Below are 16,881 nucleotides of genomic sequence, written 5' to 3'. Positions count from 1 at the left end.
TTTTGTATAGCGTTGATCTAGACTAAACGCCATCTATATATATCTTCATTGGAATGGACCTTTAAAGCTCAAGATATCTATACCACAAGATCATTATATTTAGCGGCAACATATATCAACTAAAGTAGATAGACTTGCTCTAACGTTATGCTGATCATCATATCGAATCGTAACTATCTTGATATATACATTACGGTATATGCACGCACAAGTGTGCACGCTACGAAAACTCAACGGGCGGTAATCCCCTCTCCTCCACACCTTCGCTAATGCCATTCTGTAGAGATCGAACGGCCTCATCCCAGGTAATTGTACCCTGAGAACTGCCAGTCTGACACTCGCTCGCTCGTGAAGCTTTTGCGTCCTCAACAAGCCACATCAGCCAGGTAACGACCGACACAGCCTTGTCAATATCCTTTTCGCCGAGGACGACGCTTTTCAGGTACCGAGCGAGCGCGTCAACGTCTTCGTTGAACGGACCTTCGTCCGCGAAGGCTGCATGCCATGCGCCGACCTCGTCTCGGAGATCGGATAGACATGTCAGTTTCTTGGAGGTGAATGTCGGTCGTTCCGGGAGCGGAGGAAGACGGAGGCGCTTCTCCTGTGCTGCGGGCGCAGAGGCGGATGGTTTTGATGGGCCGATCCTTCGAGGAGCGGGTGGTTGCATGCCTGAGCGTTGGAGCATACGCGCCCGTTTCTGCTCTTCGAGGACTTCCCGGCGGATGTCTTCCGGTAGGGCTGCGAGGAATTCGGCGGAAATTTCGGGATCTGTGGATGGAGAGGGCTGCCGTGACGATGCTTGCTCCTCGGTACTGACCGAGGATGGCGTGGGTCTTGCGACAACGAAGTTGGACTGCGTGAGGGTTATGTTGCCCGCGGCCTTGGTACTGGGCCGACCGCGTCGCTTTTTTGTCGGGGTTGACGGCTTCTTAATCCTGAGGCTGCCGGATGACGCTGGACGCGAGCTGGGAACAGACGAAACGGCTGGTTGAGGTTCTGGAGTGCTTGAGGATTGTTCATAGTATCCCAAAATCTCAGCACGAACATCTTCCGGCAAAGCGGCCAGAGTGTCCGGGTCCAGCTGCGACTGGGGAGGGAGTGCCGTGGCTGTGGACTGTTGCGTCCCACGTGCGGGTGGGCAAGGCGAGGCCGAGCGAGACACAGGTCGCCCTTTGCCCTGCGACATCAGCTTCGACCGGATATCACTAGGAAGTTCAGCAATGACCCTGGGGTCAGCCTGCGACGGCATGATGAATTGGGTCCCGGAGATGTTCAAAGGTTTGTATGAATCGTCATTCAGAGACGGGCCATGACTGACGGCTGCGGCGTCTGCTTTGTGAGGGCTGTCCAAGTCGTCAGGATCCAGGACATGCTCATGACTTTTTCTCACAGGGGACGCCTTAAATTTGGGCTGCTGCTGGCTGCCTTCAGGCTTGTCGGTAGGCCCTAACTTGAGAGGTTCAAGCTTCGTCATCTGCACCCCCAAGCCTCTTAAATCACCAGGCGTTATTCCAAAGGTGCGAAGCATGGAGATTGCCTCTTTTGCAAGGACCTCCGGGGCGTTGGTCGCTATGCCCAGTACGACACTCTTGTTGAAAACATCGCATTTCCCATGCCCAAGGTGTTTGACAGGCTCCAATGGCGCATCTGCAGATCTTCGCATCACCTTCAACGTCAGCTGTTTGCCTTTGACCAAGTTATCGACAAGTCTGCGGTGTAACTCCTCGCACAAAGATTTCACGAAGTCCTCGGCCTGAGTCTGATTCACAAAGCGAATCCCCCAGTTGACTTCAGCTGAGACCGACTTCCTGAGAACTTCATTACCGACTTCCGTTCGGTCGATACCGCGAGCATATTCCCAGATTTTCATACCGGTCTTGGGTCCAAGATGGTTAATCAGTCTCTCGCGAGAGAGGTCTCTGACATCCTTCACTAATTTAACACCAAGCTCCTCCAGCTTCGCCCCAAGACTATATCCGACACCAGGCAGATCCTGCACCGTGAGATTGCCAATGAAGTCCAATACACCGTCTGGCTTTAGTTGGAATTGGCAAGCGGGCTTTGCCTTTCGTAGCGCAACTTTGGCCAGTAGAATATTTCCACCGATGCCAACAGAAACGTCACAGCCAGTCGCCGCTTTCACGGACTCTCGCAGATTCTGGGCGATCTCGTCTGCTTTGGCCTGTTCGCGGTAGATGGACCCTTCTGATATCCCTCGCCCGTCTGAACCTCCGGCCGCGAGACATTGCGTCGTGATATCAATAAGGGCTTCGTCAATGCTCACGCTCTGGACAACACCATCAACCGCAAGGACAGCACTGTAAAATTTCTTGCTCGCTTCTTCATAAGCAGGAAAATCGTACGGTAAGACCTTCAGCTCCGGACAGGCTTGCAGAGCACCCTTCATCCACATTCCGTTCTTGATGCCCCGCGCGCGCGCAGGATAGTTACAACTGGCAATTTCGGAGCCAGAGCCAGGACCGTGTGCAATAGCTACCGGTTGGCCTTTGAGCTCCGGGTGTTTCAGCGTCGACACGGCCGCGAAGAAGCAATCAAAGTCCACATGTAAAATATAGCGTCTTGCTCCTGGAACCGGCTTTTTGCGGCCAGCTTGAGAGTGAGATTTTTCCTTCGCGGCAGATTGTAGCTGAGCCTTGAGCTCGGCTTTCCACGTTGATAGGTGATGCAAGCGAGATTCCCGGTAGTACTGCTGAAGAAATTCCGGGTTCACAACACTTGAATTGCGCATCCTGGGATCCGACAAAAGCTGCGCGTTATACTCCTCTGAGGTCATTTCCGTTCTGGTAGGCACGGATTCTCGAGTGAGCGGCAGATCTGGGTTGGCTACGCCCGCTGGAGATTGCGGGGACATGCTACGACCTATTTCAGCTGCTGTGATATCCTCAGCACATGAAAGTTTGGGTGTGTCGCTCTGTTCAGACTTTGATGGGTCAGGTTTGTCCCCAGCCGGGTCAGAAGAGGCAAAGCTAGGAAAATCGCCATAGTCCGATTGAGTGCCCGTTTTCGTGGCTTCGTCATCCGCAGAAGTCTGTTCAAGAATTTCAGGAGGTTCTGCGTCAGAAGCAACTTCTTTGGCCGGCGTTTCTAAGCCTTTCAGTCGAGATGTGTACCAGCTGTTATCTGATTGATCTCTGTAACCGGACTGCTGTGTATTTGCCTGGCTGAGAAGTCGGCCGTTATCGAAGTTGAGAACCTTCTGAGCATGACCCTCATCGACTACTCTGAACGCGTCCCACGGGAGCAAGCGGCCGGCCTTGACGCTTTCGACCACCCATGCCGGCTTGACGATACGATATCTCTTGAACTCTTCACGCTTCTTGGGTGTGAAAGAGCTGGCAATGATATGGGTCGCTACGGTCTTGCCGTCCAAATATTGAAGAAAACCACCACCGTGGCTTACTATGAGACGATGGAGGTCCTGTAGGGATGGTTGAGTGTAGCCATTGACATGTGCGACAATGCCGCGGAATATGGGGGGCCGATCCGGAGAGGAGGAGCGTATTTCAGCGTCCAGATTCTGCAACTTGATCTTCTTGCGGCGCATATAGTCGCCGAAGCCACCAAACTTCGACGCTTCATATTCCTCGCCTTCTTCATCGTCGAAGTGATCTAGATATTGAAAGTGAGTATAACGTTATGCTTGGGAGCGGTAGCTAATTGTACGCACGATTTTCGATGCGCTTGCGCACAGCGCCGGAGTTTGCATCAAGAATAGAGCCCATGATGGGCTAGGAGGAGGAGCATCATAAGACACCACAGCCTCAGAGATATCACCTAGAGTGACAAGAAGATCAATGTCGACTCGTGTTGGGTGGCGTAGGACGCGAACGACCGACACGACGTCATGTGACAAGAGGGGGGAAGCTCTAAGGCGGCGAACAGCGGCAGAAAATAGTTGAGCCTAAGGCGGTGAACGATCTGATTGGTCGATGGGTTGTTTCCATGGAAAAGAGGGAGAAAAAAGGAAAAAAATTGAAAAAAAGAAAATAAGTGGAGACCTCAGGCTCCACCGCTTCTCCATTGCAGAAAAAAAAGTCGATCCCAAAGCTCAGAGACTCTCTTCATCATCTCAAAAGTTTTCCTTTCTCTTCTTATTCCATTCCTCAAATCTACTTTCGTGGATTACCTTTCTTTCATAACTTAAGTTTTCATCTCATTGTCATTTTTCTGCTTTTGCATTTGCCCTTCCTTTCGCTATCTGCATTCAATCAAAATGTCCGCTGTTCAGCCTGTCGCAGTCTATGCCCTCAGGGTTCCTCCTGGAGGACTTCTGATTCCTGCGGTTCCCGATGCCGCTGCTATGGTTCGTATTCTATTGGAGGGTATCAATTGATGGGATGCAATAACCTAATTGCCGATGATAGTTCCGCGTGAGCATGGCTGCCATTGATCCTGATGAGACTCCCGAGTTCGAGGATGGACAGACCCGCCCCAGAGCTACTCTCAAGCTTGTTCGCCCTCCCCCAGACATGGACCTTGATGAGTCGGACGACGACTACGAGGACGACTCGCAGGAGGATTCTGATGATGAGGAAGTTAACGGCGGTCCCAGCGACAAGGAAAAGGCCCGCAAACTCAGGGAGGCTGCCGCTCTCAAGGAGATGCTCGAGGATGAGGACGACGAGGATGACGAGGACGATGAGGAAGACTTTGATCTGAAGGCTGCCATCTCCAAGCTCGTCAAGGGCAAGGGCCCTGCTACGGATGACGATGAAGATGACGAGTCGGATGAAGGACTGGAGCTTGACGAGATGGTCGTCTGTACCTTGGATCCTGAGAGAGTATGCTTTTAACAAGTTTTCAGTCCAACCAATGATTGCAAATGCTAATGCCGTGCAACAGAACTGCCAGCAAGCTTTGGACATCACTGTTGCTGAGGACGAGCGCGTCTTCTTCAAGGTCACTGGAACACACACCGTCTACCTGACCGGAAACTACGTCATTCCTGCTGAGGAGGGCCACTCCCACTATGATGAGGATGAGGACGACGAGGATGACGAGGACGACTACGACCTTTCTCCCGATGAAGATGACCTGGCTGATCTCGACATCAATGAACTTTTGGACGACGAGGAGGAGGATGAACTCGACGGTCTGGCTAACCCCAGGGTCACCGAGATTGAGAGTGATGAAGAAGAGGCCCCCAAGCTGGTTGATTCCAAGGGCAAGAATAAGCGGACCGCTGACTCCGACGAGGAGATGGCACTTGACGACATGATGGCCAAGGACGGCAAGGCTAAGGCTGCTGCCAACGGCGAGCCTGCCTTGAGCAAGAAGCAGCAGAAGAAGCTCAAGAAGAATAATGGAGAGGCGGCCGCTGTTGAGCAGAAGAAGGAGGCCAAGGAGGCTAAGGAGGGCAAGGAGGCCAAGAAGGTTCAATTCGCCAAGAACCTTGAGCAGGGCCCTACTCCTTCCGCCCAGAAGCCAGCGGAGACCACCACCGGCACTCTTGGTGTCAAGGAGGTCAAGGGTGTCAAGATCGATGACAAGAAGCTCGGAAAGGGTGCCGCTGCTAAGGCCGGCAACACTGTTGCCATGAGATACATCGGCAAGCTCGAGGACGGCAAGGTCTTTGATGGTATGTTATCGTTATGCAAAGAGACAATATTGGATAGAGCACTGACGGCTTTTCTTCTCAATAGCTAACAAGAAGGGCAAGCCCTTCACATTCAAGCTTGGCAAGGGTGAGGTCATCAAGGGCTGGGACATTGGTATTGCTGGCATGGCTGTCGGTGGTGAGCGTCGTATCACGATCCCTTCTCACCTGGCCTACGGCAAGAAGGCTCTTCCTGGCATTCCTGCCAACTCGAAGTTGATCTTCGACGTTAAGCTCCTGGAGATCAAATAAGCATCTCTGTTGGCTGCTTGTGTCTTGAGACGGTCTATTGTTCACGTTCGGTGTCACCCTCTGTCCACATTGGCATCTTTCTGTTTCATATAATGTCCTTTGTTTCATTGTCCAAAAAAGGTGTTTAGGGGTTTTTGTTTGAACTATGAATTCCTGTGATATCCGACTTGTTTTTCTATTGCACAGCTACGCCATGCATCTAGCAGGGATGAGGATATCGCACGGAGTCCAAATCTCTTCCTCGTCTATACAAGTGTGCTTCTTCTTGTTGTATCATTCAATGATAGATTTGGATCTTATGACTTTGCGTTCCTTCTACTAACCCTCCGTAGTCACTCAACGTCAGATTATCCACCAAAGACGCTGTTTCTCTTGTCCAGACACTGATGCGCCTTCCTATCCTGTCTTGCCTACCACGGTCGTTCTTTCCTCTTATTATACTCCAACAATCCCACCCTCTCTTATCCCGTCCTCCCTCTCAATTTCAACTTCTCAACACCACGGCATCCCGTTCGATGGCCTGCATGGTTTATCGGGTATTATACATTCCTTCACTTCATTGTACCGGCCGTACTATCGTTAAGTATATTCGTTCGACCATAGTACCGTATACATGTCTTTCGCTCTCAACTAAAGCCTGGCTGTGGAGAAGATGGCACATCAGGCCGGCTCAGAGGGAGCTGGTGGCTGTCAAGCGGTTTACGACGCCGTTGAGCGCGGTGGCAGTTCTTGTCTGTCTTCGCACGATCAGAAAATCTCGGAAGAGTCATCCCCTTCTTCAGCATCTGAGCAAATCAGTCGGGGCAGGATCAGCGCGCGTCTCAAGCGCAACAGTTCCAAGCTCCTAACGTTACTAGGTCTCCGCAGCTCCTTCAACGGTACGCTGCCTCGGCATAAACGATTAGAGACTTGCTAATAGAGAAAGCAGCCGGAAAAGCTCAGCCTAGGGAAGAAGAGACTTCGATGCATCGAACGAATCCTGCTGAATCCTCTCAATCCTCTGGTTCATACGCAACAAAAGACACTCTCAGTTACAAAAGCACGCAATCTAGGGCGTGTCCTTGCGTTCGTACCGCGGAAATTTCAGCCCAGAGAAGCTCCAGCACTTTGCTCGACTCGTCCAAAGACCGAATAGAAACATGCGAGAAGGTTGCGGAAGGCACAGACTTTCAGCCGCGTCTTCTGAAGACCGATGTTGTCCAGTCCACTCATCCTCCGACCTTCGATACTCGTCGCACCAATTCAACTTCGGCCGTCTTGACTGATATCGTCGCTTACAAACTATCAACCGCATTTGGATATCCAACTGTCATCCGCCGCTCACATCTACGATCACGACCAAATCTTCGGGCTGTTCACTTCGTGTCTCCGAATCAGCCTCTCAGCAAGCAAGGTGATGGCGCCAACGATGCCCAGGATAGCGACGGTCCGTCGACTTCTCCCTGTGACAGCGGCTCACCCGTGAGCACAAACTCTACTCCTCCGACCTCTGAAGAACCTTCCTCCTTTGCGGATGGTTGGAAACAGTCGTCGCAGAACGTGGCTCCGAAGGATCAGCGCCTATCCCTTCCAGACCAGGGATCTCACAGAGCTCTGACTCCGATTCAGGAGTCGCCGAACGTTACACCGTCTATTCACACTGTTGAAGCAACTGCTAACGCAAAAATATTCTTCGAAACGTATTTCAATACCATCTTTCGCAGCGGGGATCCGCGCTTGGAACGTCGCGTCGAGCTCGAAAGATGCATCCATAAATCCCCACTCGCCCCAGAAGAGAAGGCCAGAGCAAGGAAAAAATGGCTTGACCAAGAACGAGAGCATTTACGTCAATACCGTCTACTGAAGTCTCGCCCTCACCGCGCCCGCCGCGATGAGACAGTGGCCCTGGCTGGCTATGAAGTGGTCAAAGTTCTTGGTCGAGGAAGCTTTGGTGTTGTGCGACTGGTGAAGGAGAAAAGACCCAAAGATGGTTCGGTCTATTGCATCAGCGAAGGTTCATCATCTTCTTCCTTCAGAAAGGATCGCTTTAATTCCCTGCGGTCAGCTCTTAGTGGAGCCGAACGTGAGCGTCGACACCCCATGACCCGTGCAAGGACAGATGTCTTTGCCATGAAAGTGATACGGAAGTCAGTGATGATACGCAACAGTCAGGAGGGTCATTTGCGAGCAGAGAGAGACTTCCTCGTTGCCTCGGCAAAATCTCGCTGGGTAGTCCCCTTGATCGCAAGCTTCCAGGATCACAATTATCTCTACTTGATAATGGACTACATGGTGGGCGGGGATTTCCTTGGCCTCTTGATGCGAAGAAACATTCTGCCAGAGCACTTCACGAGATGGTATGCTGCAGAAATGATACTCTGTATCGAGGAGGCTCACAAACTTCGATGGATTCACCGGGATGTCAAGCCAGACAACTTCTTGATCTCATCCTCTGGTCATCTGAAAATCTCTGACTTTGGTCTAGCTTTTGACGGTCACTGGGCACATGATCAAGCCTATTACAACGACCATCGGTACTCCTTGCTTGAAAAGCTTGGAATTAAGATTGACGGCGACAGAGAAGACAGGGAAGAAGCGAAGAAAGCAGCAGAGAAGTCACCCGATGCGTCAAAGAATCACAACGAAGTCAAGCTCGACCGCAACCCACCATCAACCAATGTATTAGACTGGCGTGACAACAACCAGAAGCGCAGACTTGCCCGAAGCGTCGTTGGCACCAGCCAATACATGGCTCCGGAAATCATCCGAGGTGAAGCGTATGACGGGCGATGTGACTGGTGGAGTGTAGGCATCATAATATACGAGGTACTTTCCTTCTAAGATAGGGTCACAATTGCTTCTAATGCACTCTGAACAGTGCCTCTATGGATTCACCCCGTTTGCCTCTGTGGACCGGCAGGAGACCAAGTGGAAGATCCATGTGAGTTACTCAATCAAATATCTATCTAAGGGGGAGTGTCCATGAGCTGACAGTAAGCAAGCACCATGTGCAAACATTGTTTTTTCCTGCTGAGAGACCTGCCGATCTGATGGTATCCACGGAGGCAATCGATCTCATCAATCGGCTACTCCAGGATAAGGAGTACCGCCTATCCTCGAGCAAGTATAAGGTCAATGAACCATTGATCTTGCCGCCTAACCTGAGGCGTTCTATCCTTTTCGACGATAGCAGAAACCGGAACTACCAAGGTTTCTACGTATACGCGGACGATGCCGGAGACATCAAGGCACACCCCTTCTTCCATGGCATCAACTGGCGTACACATCATCTGACCGAACCGCCCTTCACTCCCAAAGTAGATGGCTGGGAAGATACTCGCTATTTCGATGACAATGAACAGGCCATGGACAACGATGATGTTTCTCTTACCTCGGAGGAAAACCAAGGGCAAGATGAGGCCGACGGAGAACACGCTCACGAACCAGGCCCCGAAAAGGTGCAAACGCGGCAAGAAGGCAGTCAGCCAAGTAAGAAGGACTATCTCGAGTCTGCAAAGAAGGACAAGCACCGCAAGAAGGACAAACGCAAGCGGAGAAGACCACGAGACAAGTTACTGCGTGACCCAAGAGTTGGTAAAACAGTTCTCGACATTCGCAAGCGAGGTGCATTTCTGGGCTACACATACCGACGGCCAAATGCAGTCGCACTGGCACTTGCTCCTGAACGGGGCCGATCAATGTTTAGACGGGGACACCTGTCAGAATTATATGGATGTTGACATGTTCAGAGCCCTTGGGTGGCGTGGCATAAGTTTATTCGATTGTCGAATAGCAGTTTTGAGCTGCCCTCAAGCCATGTGAAGTCCTGGTCAATGGCTTGTGTATCCTTACCTACATTTATATATAGTGGCAGACTCCGAGCCAGAAATCGTATGGGCTTACGCCCGCGTTTCCATATTTTACTGAGTGGGCTATGTCAAGGTGTCCCGGAATTTTCCATAGGACGAGAACGCAAAGTAGTTGTGATTTGAGTAATACACGATCAGAAGTGAACGCGACTGCGAGGTAGAACGTTGAAGAATCACGCTACCATAAGGCACCAAACACCCAACGGCCCAACAATGCTCCCAAACTCGAGGTATCTAGAGAATTTTTATGCCCGGACAGAAATAGAGGACCATCATGACGCAAGACAGCCCTGCGTAAAGTGAAAAAATGTTTCATGAAAGGAAGGGGAAAATGGAAGATAGAATGCAACCGATCGTTAGGGGTATCATCGAGACAATTTCTTTACCGAAAGAAGAGGAATAGTGCGAGTTTGATATCAGATCAGATCGCAGGAGGAGCGCCCATGGCGAACGCAGAGTCACTGACGCGGTCTTCGGGTTTCATTGTCCCGTTCAGCAGGGGACAGAGCCTGCCATCCTGTTAGTTCACCTACCGGGCAAAGGTGGGAAGAGGGAACGCACTTCTTGTTGGTCTTGATATGACCGACTTGGCCGCAGTTGGCGCATTTGCGCTGGGTTCCTGCTGCCTTGCCGCCGTCGGCCGGGGAGTCGCCCGTCGAGGCCTTGATGGCGCCCTTTTGCTTCTCGCGCGCGAAACGGCGTTCCTTGTTGCGGTTGAGACGGCTGAGTTCGTTTTCGAGGCTGTGCGGAGAGACAACGTGGTTAGTTTTGCTTGGTGGATGAAAGAGGGACAGGAGGGGAGGAACGTACAGCTTCTTATTGCGAGCATCCACCTCGGGATCGCCGGTTGGTTGGAGGGATTCGAGTCTAGATTTTGTCAATTAGTGTACGAAGAGTCAGGAGAGAATGTGCAAACACGTACTTGGTGGTCAAGGCTTCCATCTTATGACGATGCTGCATGTAGTGCCGAATGACACGCGGATCCCACACCGTCGTCTCTTTCTGGACAATTTCGCCCCTCTCATCCCTGAATTGCCGGACGATACGCAAGACCTTGCCTTTCTGGTCTGCCATGCTGATCTTGCTGAACTGACTGGTTGTCTCGTCATCGCGACGATTGGGCGCTGGGGTCGGAGCTTCCGAGCGCGGCGTGGGCTTGCTGAACTCCTCTTCCATTTCGCGATCGATATCGCTTTCGTCGTCCGAGTGTTCCACCGTTGAGGACAGACTGGCCTTCTGGGAGTCCCAGATTCGGCGGATGGATGTCTCATACGACTTCTGTTGTCTCGCGACGTTGTAGCTGTGACCGCCCAGTTCCTTCAATCGTTGGGCATCCAGCTTGTCTTCCACACTCTCTCCAATGGCCTTGAATCCGCCCTTCATGGAGGTCTTGATGAAACTGAAACCTTCGCCACGGCCGGTAGGATCACCTTCTCCATGTAGTTTCAGCATTGCCTTGCCCTGAGATGCTAAGAGGAAGTTGCGGGTTGCCTTCCAAGGCGCCATCTGCTGCTCGAAGCTTTCGCCTTCGCCGTCCTCATCCTCGTCACCTCCAGTCTCGGCGTCATTTCCGTAGCCCGTATCATGGAGGTGCTGCTGGCCAACCTGCATGGCTTCAAGGAGACACACATCCTCCGGCTGGACCCATGAGCGGATGGTATCCGACTCTGGAACTGGCTCCAAGGGCACCCAGTACTTTGAGTCCTTGTCGTGCTGAAGAAAGTCCTTCACTTTCTGACGGTTCTGCATGTCGCTCGTGCCTGGGATATGGGCAGTGACATCACTTATGGACAGCCTTAGATCCGGACTCTTCTTCAGCAGACGATACACAAGCATCTTCATGCGATTCTTTGCAACAGTGGTGACCTTTCGCGAGTGTGGGCCAGGGACATCAACAGATGGGAACTGCTGTCCCGCGACGTAGAGATTCTCAATGTTCCGCAGGTAGTAGTCACTGCCGCCAGAACCAGTGCTGCTGCGGACGACTAAGAAATCTGTAGATTTTGATTGATGTTGGAAAAGAGGAGCGCGATACATGGAGTTGGAGATGGTCGGTGTAATCTCTCCGGGATCAACATGACCAAAGATGGAGAAGGGACTCTTGTCCTGAGGGAGGAGAACGACCGTCTCGCCTATCTCGGCTTTTGGACGCGTGGAGTCCTCCATGCTCTTTCTCCGATAGTAGTTGATAAATCGATTGGACATGCCGAAATTGGAGAGCATGAGGGGACTTTCTTCGGAGTACTCCACCAACAGCACGTTGGAGTTGTCGGCCATGGACAACGCCTTGGTAGAGTCGTACAGAGTCTTGGCGTCCTTGCCCTTTTGGTGCTTGCGCTTGATGTATGCAGGATTTTTGAACCAGCAGGTCTGACCGGGCCGAAAGGACAAGGCCGGACGGTGGAAAGATCTGGCTTCGGCTTTGGCCAGCTCGGTCTTGTAGTAGGGCCACTGCAAACGAAGGGCGGGCATACTGTGTTCGAGAGTGACATTGCCAAGGGTGCTGCGAATCTTGTTCTGATGATTCTGCTTCAGCATATCGTACGCCTGATCGTTGGAAATGTTGTAGCGCGATGTGAGACGCCGGGTGACATTGACGTCCATTTCTTCCCGATTAAGATCGCCCAAAGCCTTGGGTTTCTGGGCCACGGCATCGGGACCGCGCTCATCGAGAAGGATGAATGGGTCGTTCGTGTCGATCGTCACCTTCTTGGCGATCTGCGCGGTAGCCTGCTCTGGATCATCGAGCAGAGGCAGGTCGATGTGAGAGAGCGCAATCACGTCCATGGGATCTCTACCGAGCTTGCGCTTCTTTGCCGGGCGGGTGGTCTCCACAAGCCAGTCCTCCTCGTCCGCCGACTCCACAGCGTCCTTGGCAGGCTCTTCGTCAATGTCCATGATGGAGATATCATCCTTGATATCCCAGTCAGAGCACACGACACGGAGATCCTGCAATGTGACGCCACCAGGCAGAACTTCGTCAGTATCGGTGTCGTGGTCAGCATCGTCTCTGGTTTCGGTCGGCTCCTCCTCCTCCTGGGTAACCTCCGCGATGGTGACGATTCCTAGATGTTCCGCATCGAGAGACCGCTTATGCGACTGACCCCCTGCCTTGAAAATCCTCTCCTGATCTTGTGACAATTCGATATGTACTTTGCTCGGCAGGACGGGCTTGGGAGGTTTCGGGGGCTGCTTGCCGAGGAAGAAAGCCTTCTTGTGAGGGATGAGTTCGAGAAAGCGAGGGAGAGCTTTGCGATCGAACTTGGGAAACAAAGAGTGTAATAGTTCCTCGACGTTCTCCGGAGGTGCCGGCGGGTTGTCCGGACCGTATGCCGACATGGCAAACAGGGCTTGCTGGAGTTTCCATGCTCGGAGGGCCGCAGGATCCATATCCTCCGCAGTAGGAGTTACAGTCCCATCATCCTCAAACGGTTCTTCTTCATCATCCTCCTCCATCGTCATCATCGGCTCGGGTTCCGGCGCGGGTGCTTCGGCAGGCTTTGCTGTGACGGGTGGCTTGGTCTCTTCCTCTTCCTCGAAGAACAGGTCTCGAGTGGGATCCATCTGCTCCGGCCCAGGCGAAGAGGGTCCCTCGCCAAAGAGATCGTCGAGCTCATCCCCCGGGGCCTGCCGGTCCTCGCGGTCCCCAAAGAGGTCATCCTCCGCGTCGAATAAACCCTTCTCCTCATCGTCCACAACCGCCGCTCCGTTCTCCGCGGCGAGTTCGCCGTTTCGTTCTTCTTCTTCGGGAAGATCATCGTCGTCGATATCTTCGTAATCGATGGCGTCGGCTGCCTTTTCGCCGGGTTCCAGCTCTCTCGTCAAAAAATCAAACGACATGCCGCCTTCCCCGAAAGGTCCGTTCATCTGTCGCATCACATTTTCAAAGTCCGCATCTTCGGGCTCGGAGGGGCCCGGCCCCGTCGCATGAGGCATTTTGAAGGTGATGGGAAAAGAGCGTGTATTGTGAGGGAAATTGCGCAGGTGCGGTGTTGGTGGAAGACTGTAAGACACAGGCCGATAGAAACAGACGGGGACTCGAGAAAGCGAGATTAGCGTCTCGTAGGTACCGAGGCCTGCTCTACCTGCGGAAGGAATCGCAGCCGACCTGGGTCAGCGAAGTAAGATGTAAACGAAGGAACAGTGTTGGGTGGGAGAGAGATGGACTGCGGCGGGAATCAAGAGAGGCGAGGGAGGGCAGAAGGCGCTAGTCCTTATCGGGCAATCAGCTCACATGGGCAACCAGCCTCAACTACAGAAGACTTGAAATAAGCGATGAACAGTCATTTGATTGGCTTCAGAATCAAGTAGTCGGTGTGGCAATTTGTGCAGCGGTCGCAGCGACGAGAGTATTGTGGGTTGAGTTCAGTTTCCATTCTACTGCATAGATAGAAAAGCGAATAAAAATACAGGCCTCGAGAGAAAGTAATGGATGATCAAAGATCAAAGCCACCATAGTATATACACAGTGCTTTACTGGCTCCTTCCATGCAATAATGCACCACGGGGGCTTTTTCGCCGTCTTTGACCAGTTTCGCCAGCTGCTTCACGTCCGACGTTCGAGGAAGATAGAGAACGATGTATTCTGTGAATAGGGAGTATTCGGTGTACAGCGTTTTGAGGGAGTAGGGTTCCATGGTCCGCAGATTGAACACTTCATCCGAACGATACCCGGGGCCTGCAGGACGGGGTTAGACAGCTGCAGGGCCCGAACAAAGAAGTAGAAAGGAAAGGACATACCACCCCACGGGGGACTTGCAAAGACCACGCTGTAAGGAGCGAGTTCCTTGAGTTGATTCTTCAGGATCGAGAAACAATCACCCTCAAACCATGTGATCTTGTCCGCCACGCCGTAGACCTGGGCATTATGTTTGGCGCACTGCAAGACGGCGGGGTTCTTCTCGACAGCGTAGATTCGTTTCCATTTGCCTGTCCGGGCGAACGCAATAGTATTGCCACCTGCGCCGGCAAAGGCGTCTATCAGGATACTGCGTCCTGCGGGTGCTGATCGGGCGATATCCTCTGCGATCTTGCTGATGGGGTTTAGTAGTAGCATGAGCAAGCTTCAGCAGGGGACGAACTTGGCGACGGGTTCTGGTGTCACTCCAAACCAGGCATCGTCGGTCAGCCAGATGCCTTCATCGTATCTCGAGAATATCTTGTATCGTTGCGCCCAGTAACTAGAAAGTCAGTGGAGGACAATGGCAGAAGATCGGTCAGGAAACATACTTCTGAATATCCCACGGCACTTCACCTTTGTGATTGTAGTGATGAACCTCCGGCGGAGCTTCATCCGTAGAATTGCCCGCCATTTCAGGTAGATCAATTGAGAGACAGTGTGTCAAGACCCATATTCTGGAGTGGTTGAGCAGTTCATCGAGAAATGTTGACTGAGAACTTGATAGATCTTTATCATGGATACGCCCATCGATAACCGATAACGGGTTCCTGGTCGTACGGTGTTTGTTTTGTTTGCAGACCAGCGGACAAGACAGCTCTCCTCACCAGCAGGTTGCTAACTTTCACTCCTTCTCCTTGTTTGTTGATCAGCAAATACAGAAGTGGAATCATGTTTGGAGCGCTGAACAGATTCATCGGACGACTGGACTCGGAGCCAGTCCAGCACCCTCGGAATCCCAACGGAGACAGCGCATTTGGCTTCCAGATTCTCCGCAACAAAGACCCCGAGCTACCTCTAGAGCCATGGTTTGATTTCATCGTTGGGATCAACGGGCATCCCATCGTATGTACATTGGCATTCACCCTCCGCGACTGAGCTAACCGAGCTGGCTGCAGGAGGATCCCGACCCGAACCTCTTCGCAACCGAAGTGCGCAACTGCGCAGGGACAAGCGTCACATTCGAGATCTGGAGTGCAAAGGTTCGCACCTCGCGTCGCGGACTCGACCTTTTCCTACAGGGGAGTACTAACTGACACAGGGCCAAAAAACACACACTGTCTCTATACCGGTACCGCCCTCGAATCCCACACTCGGTCTCGCCTTACAACTCGCCCCGCTGTCGTCGACACAACATATCTGGCATGTGCTGTCCATCCCATCCCCGCTGAGCCCAGCCTACCGCGCAGGGCTCCTCCCGCACTCAGACTACATTATCGGGACGCCCAGCGGGACATTACGAGGCGATGCTGCGCTGGGGGAGTTGGTGGAAGACCACCTGAACCGGACACTGGTGCTCTGGGTGTACAACAGCGAATTCGACGTGGTACGAGAGGTGGAGCTGGTGCCGACTCGGGGCTGGGGCGGCGAAGGCGCCCTCGGCGCAGAGCTAGGCTACGGGGCGCTGCACAGGTTACCCGTCGGGCTCGGCGAGGAGGTCGAGGGCCCGGGGGAGGTCGTCTTCGAGACGAGGGAGGACGGCAGCTCTGCGCCGATGATGCATGCCATGGATGCTAGCCAGACAGCAGACGCCGCTGCGGGAAGCTTCCTGGTCCCCGCGAACATGATCTCTCCTCCGCCGTTATCTGCTCCCAACAGGACCTTGTCGGCGTCGCCGGCGAATAACCGGTCCCCTGCACCGCGGCGAGCAGCCCGAACACGTCACGCGGGCTCATCGCCCAACCTGGCGTTCGATGAGTACTTTGCCGAGGGGGAGCAGAAGAGCAAGGAGCAGGATTATATCCCGTCACGGAAAGGGACTCCCTTGCCTCCACCGCCCAAGGCAGGAGTCGCATCGCCTCCTGCTGGCAGTCCGGCGCCAGCCGAGGAGCAAGAGGGCTAGCTTTTTTCAATAGATACCATATTTCAGCAGAATCCAATAGTCTTTCAAGCATACAAGCATAGCAACATATCAAATCTACTTTGCAATGTCAGAAAAACAAAACCGCGAATCGTTCAGATCTAGTGACGGCTAAGAGTACAATGCAATGAGGGATGTCAGCACCCTCAGCCCGTATACAGTAAAAGAGGCTAATGTCCCTTGCTCACCAACTCCTCCAACTTCTTCCTCGTCTCACCGATCTTCTCCTCCATCATCTGCCGGGCCATGCCGCTGTGCGCCACACCGGTGTACCACAGGTGCTCCGCCTTCTCCCGGATAGCCAGGTGCTGCTCCGCCACGACAGGCACCTTCTTCTCATACTCCCATACCAGGTCGGAGACGTTCCGCATGGTCACAGGCAACAGGGTCCAAGCGGCGACGGTAC

General features: G+C 52.9%; 5 protein-coding genes across 5 annotated transcripts; 3 read left to right on the top strand and 2 right to left on the bottom strand.

The window, feature by feature from the left end:
* Window positions 1-220: 220 nt before the first annotated feature.
* CDV56_102186 (putative DNA damage repair protein Mus42) lies at window positions 221-3,743 on the bottom strand (the record flags this gene model as incomplete). The annotated part of the gene is made up of 2 exons (XM_026755805.1): window positions 221-3,630; window positions 3,689-3,743. 2 exons carry the CDS (start codon window positions 3,741-3,743, stop codon window positions 221-223), a joined length of 3,465 nt encoding a protein of 1,154 aa, XP_026615203.1.
* A 491-nt stretch (window positions 3,744-4,234) lies between these two features.
* FPR4 (FKBP-type peptidyl-prolyl cis-trans isomerase) lies at window positions 4,235-5,869 on the top strand (the record flags this gene model as incomplete). The annotated part of the gene is made up of 4 exons (XM_026755510.1): window positions 4,235-4,324; window positions 4,386-4,802; window positions 4,864-5,599; window positions 5,664-5,869. 4 exons carry the CDS (start codon window positions 4,235-4,237, stop codon window positions 5,867-5,869), a joined length of 1,449 nt encoding a protein of 482 aa, XP_026615202.1.
* A 652-nt stretch (window positions 5,870-6,521) lies between these two features.
* On the top strand, window positions 6,522-9,588 carry CDV56_101364 (serine/threonine-protein kinase; the record flags this gene model as incomplete). Its single annotated transcript, XM_026754983.1, has 4 exons — window positions 6,522-6,747; window positions 6,798-8,674; window positions 8,727-8,789; window positions 8,851-9,588. 4 exons carry the CDS (start codon window positions 6,522-6,524, stop codon window positions 9,586-9,588), a joined length of 2,904 nt encoding a protein of 967 aa, XP_026615201.1.
* Window positions 9,589-10,138: 550 nt separating this feature from the next.
* Window positions 10,139-15,029, bottom strand: CDV56_100513 (uncharacterized protein; the record flags this gene model as incomplete). Its single annotated transcript, XM_026754132.1, has 8 exons — window positions 10,139-10,226; window positions 10,279-10,458; window positions 10,528-10,584; window positions 10,640-13,802; window positions 14,195-14,395; window positions 14,458-14,750; window positions 14,799-14,897; window positions 14,947-15,029. The coding sequence occupies 8 exons, from the start codon at window positions 15,027-15,029 to the stop codon at window positions 10,139-10,141; spliced, it is 4,164 nt and encodes a 1,387-aa protein (XP_026615200.1).
* A 257-nt stretch (window positions 15,030-15,286) lies between these two features.
* On the top strand, window positions 15,287-16,457 carry CDV56_100240 (putative Golgi reassembly stacking protein; the record flags this gene model as incomplete). Its single annotated transcript, XM_026753859.1, has 3 exons — window positions 15,287-15,460; window positions 15,514-15,597; window positions 15,657-16,457. The coding sequence occupies 3 exons, from the start codon at window positions 15,287-15,289 to the stop codon at window positions 16,455-16,457; spliced, it is 1,059 nt and encodes a 352-aa protein (XP_026615199.1).
* Between the last annotated feature and the right edge of the window lie 424 nt (window positions 16,458-16,881).

The sequence above is a fragment of the Aspergillus thermomutatus genome, assembly GCF_002237265.1.
Source record: "Aspergillus thermomutatus strain HMR AF 39 chromosome Unknown NODE_72, whole genome shotgun sequence".
NCBI lineage: Eukaryota > Fungi > Ascomycota > Eurotiomycetes > Eurotiales > Aspergillaceae > Aspergillus > Aspergillus thermomutatus.
Note: the sequence above shows the minus strand (reverse complement) of the source record. Positions and strands in the feature narration are given on the sequence as shown.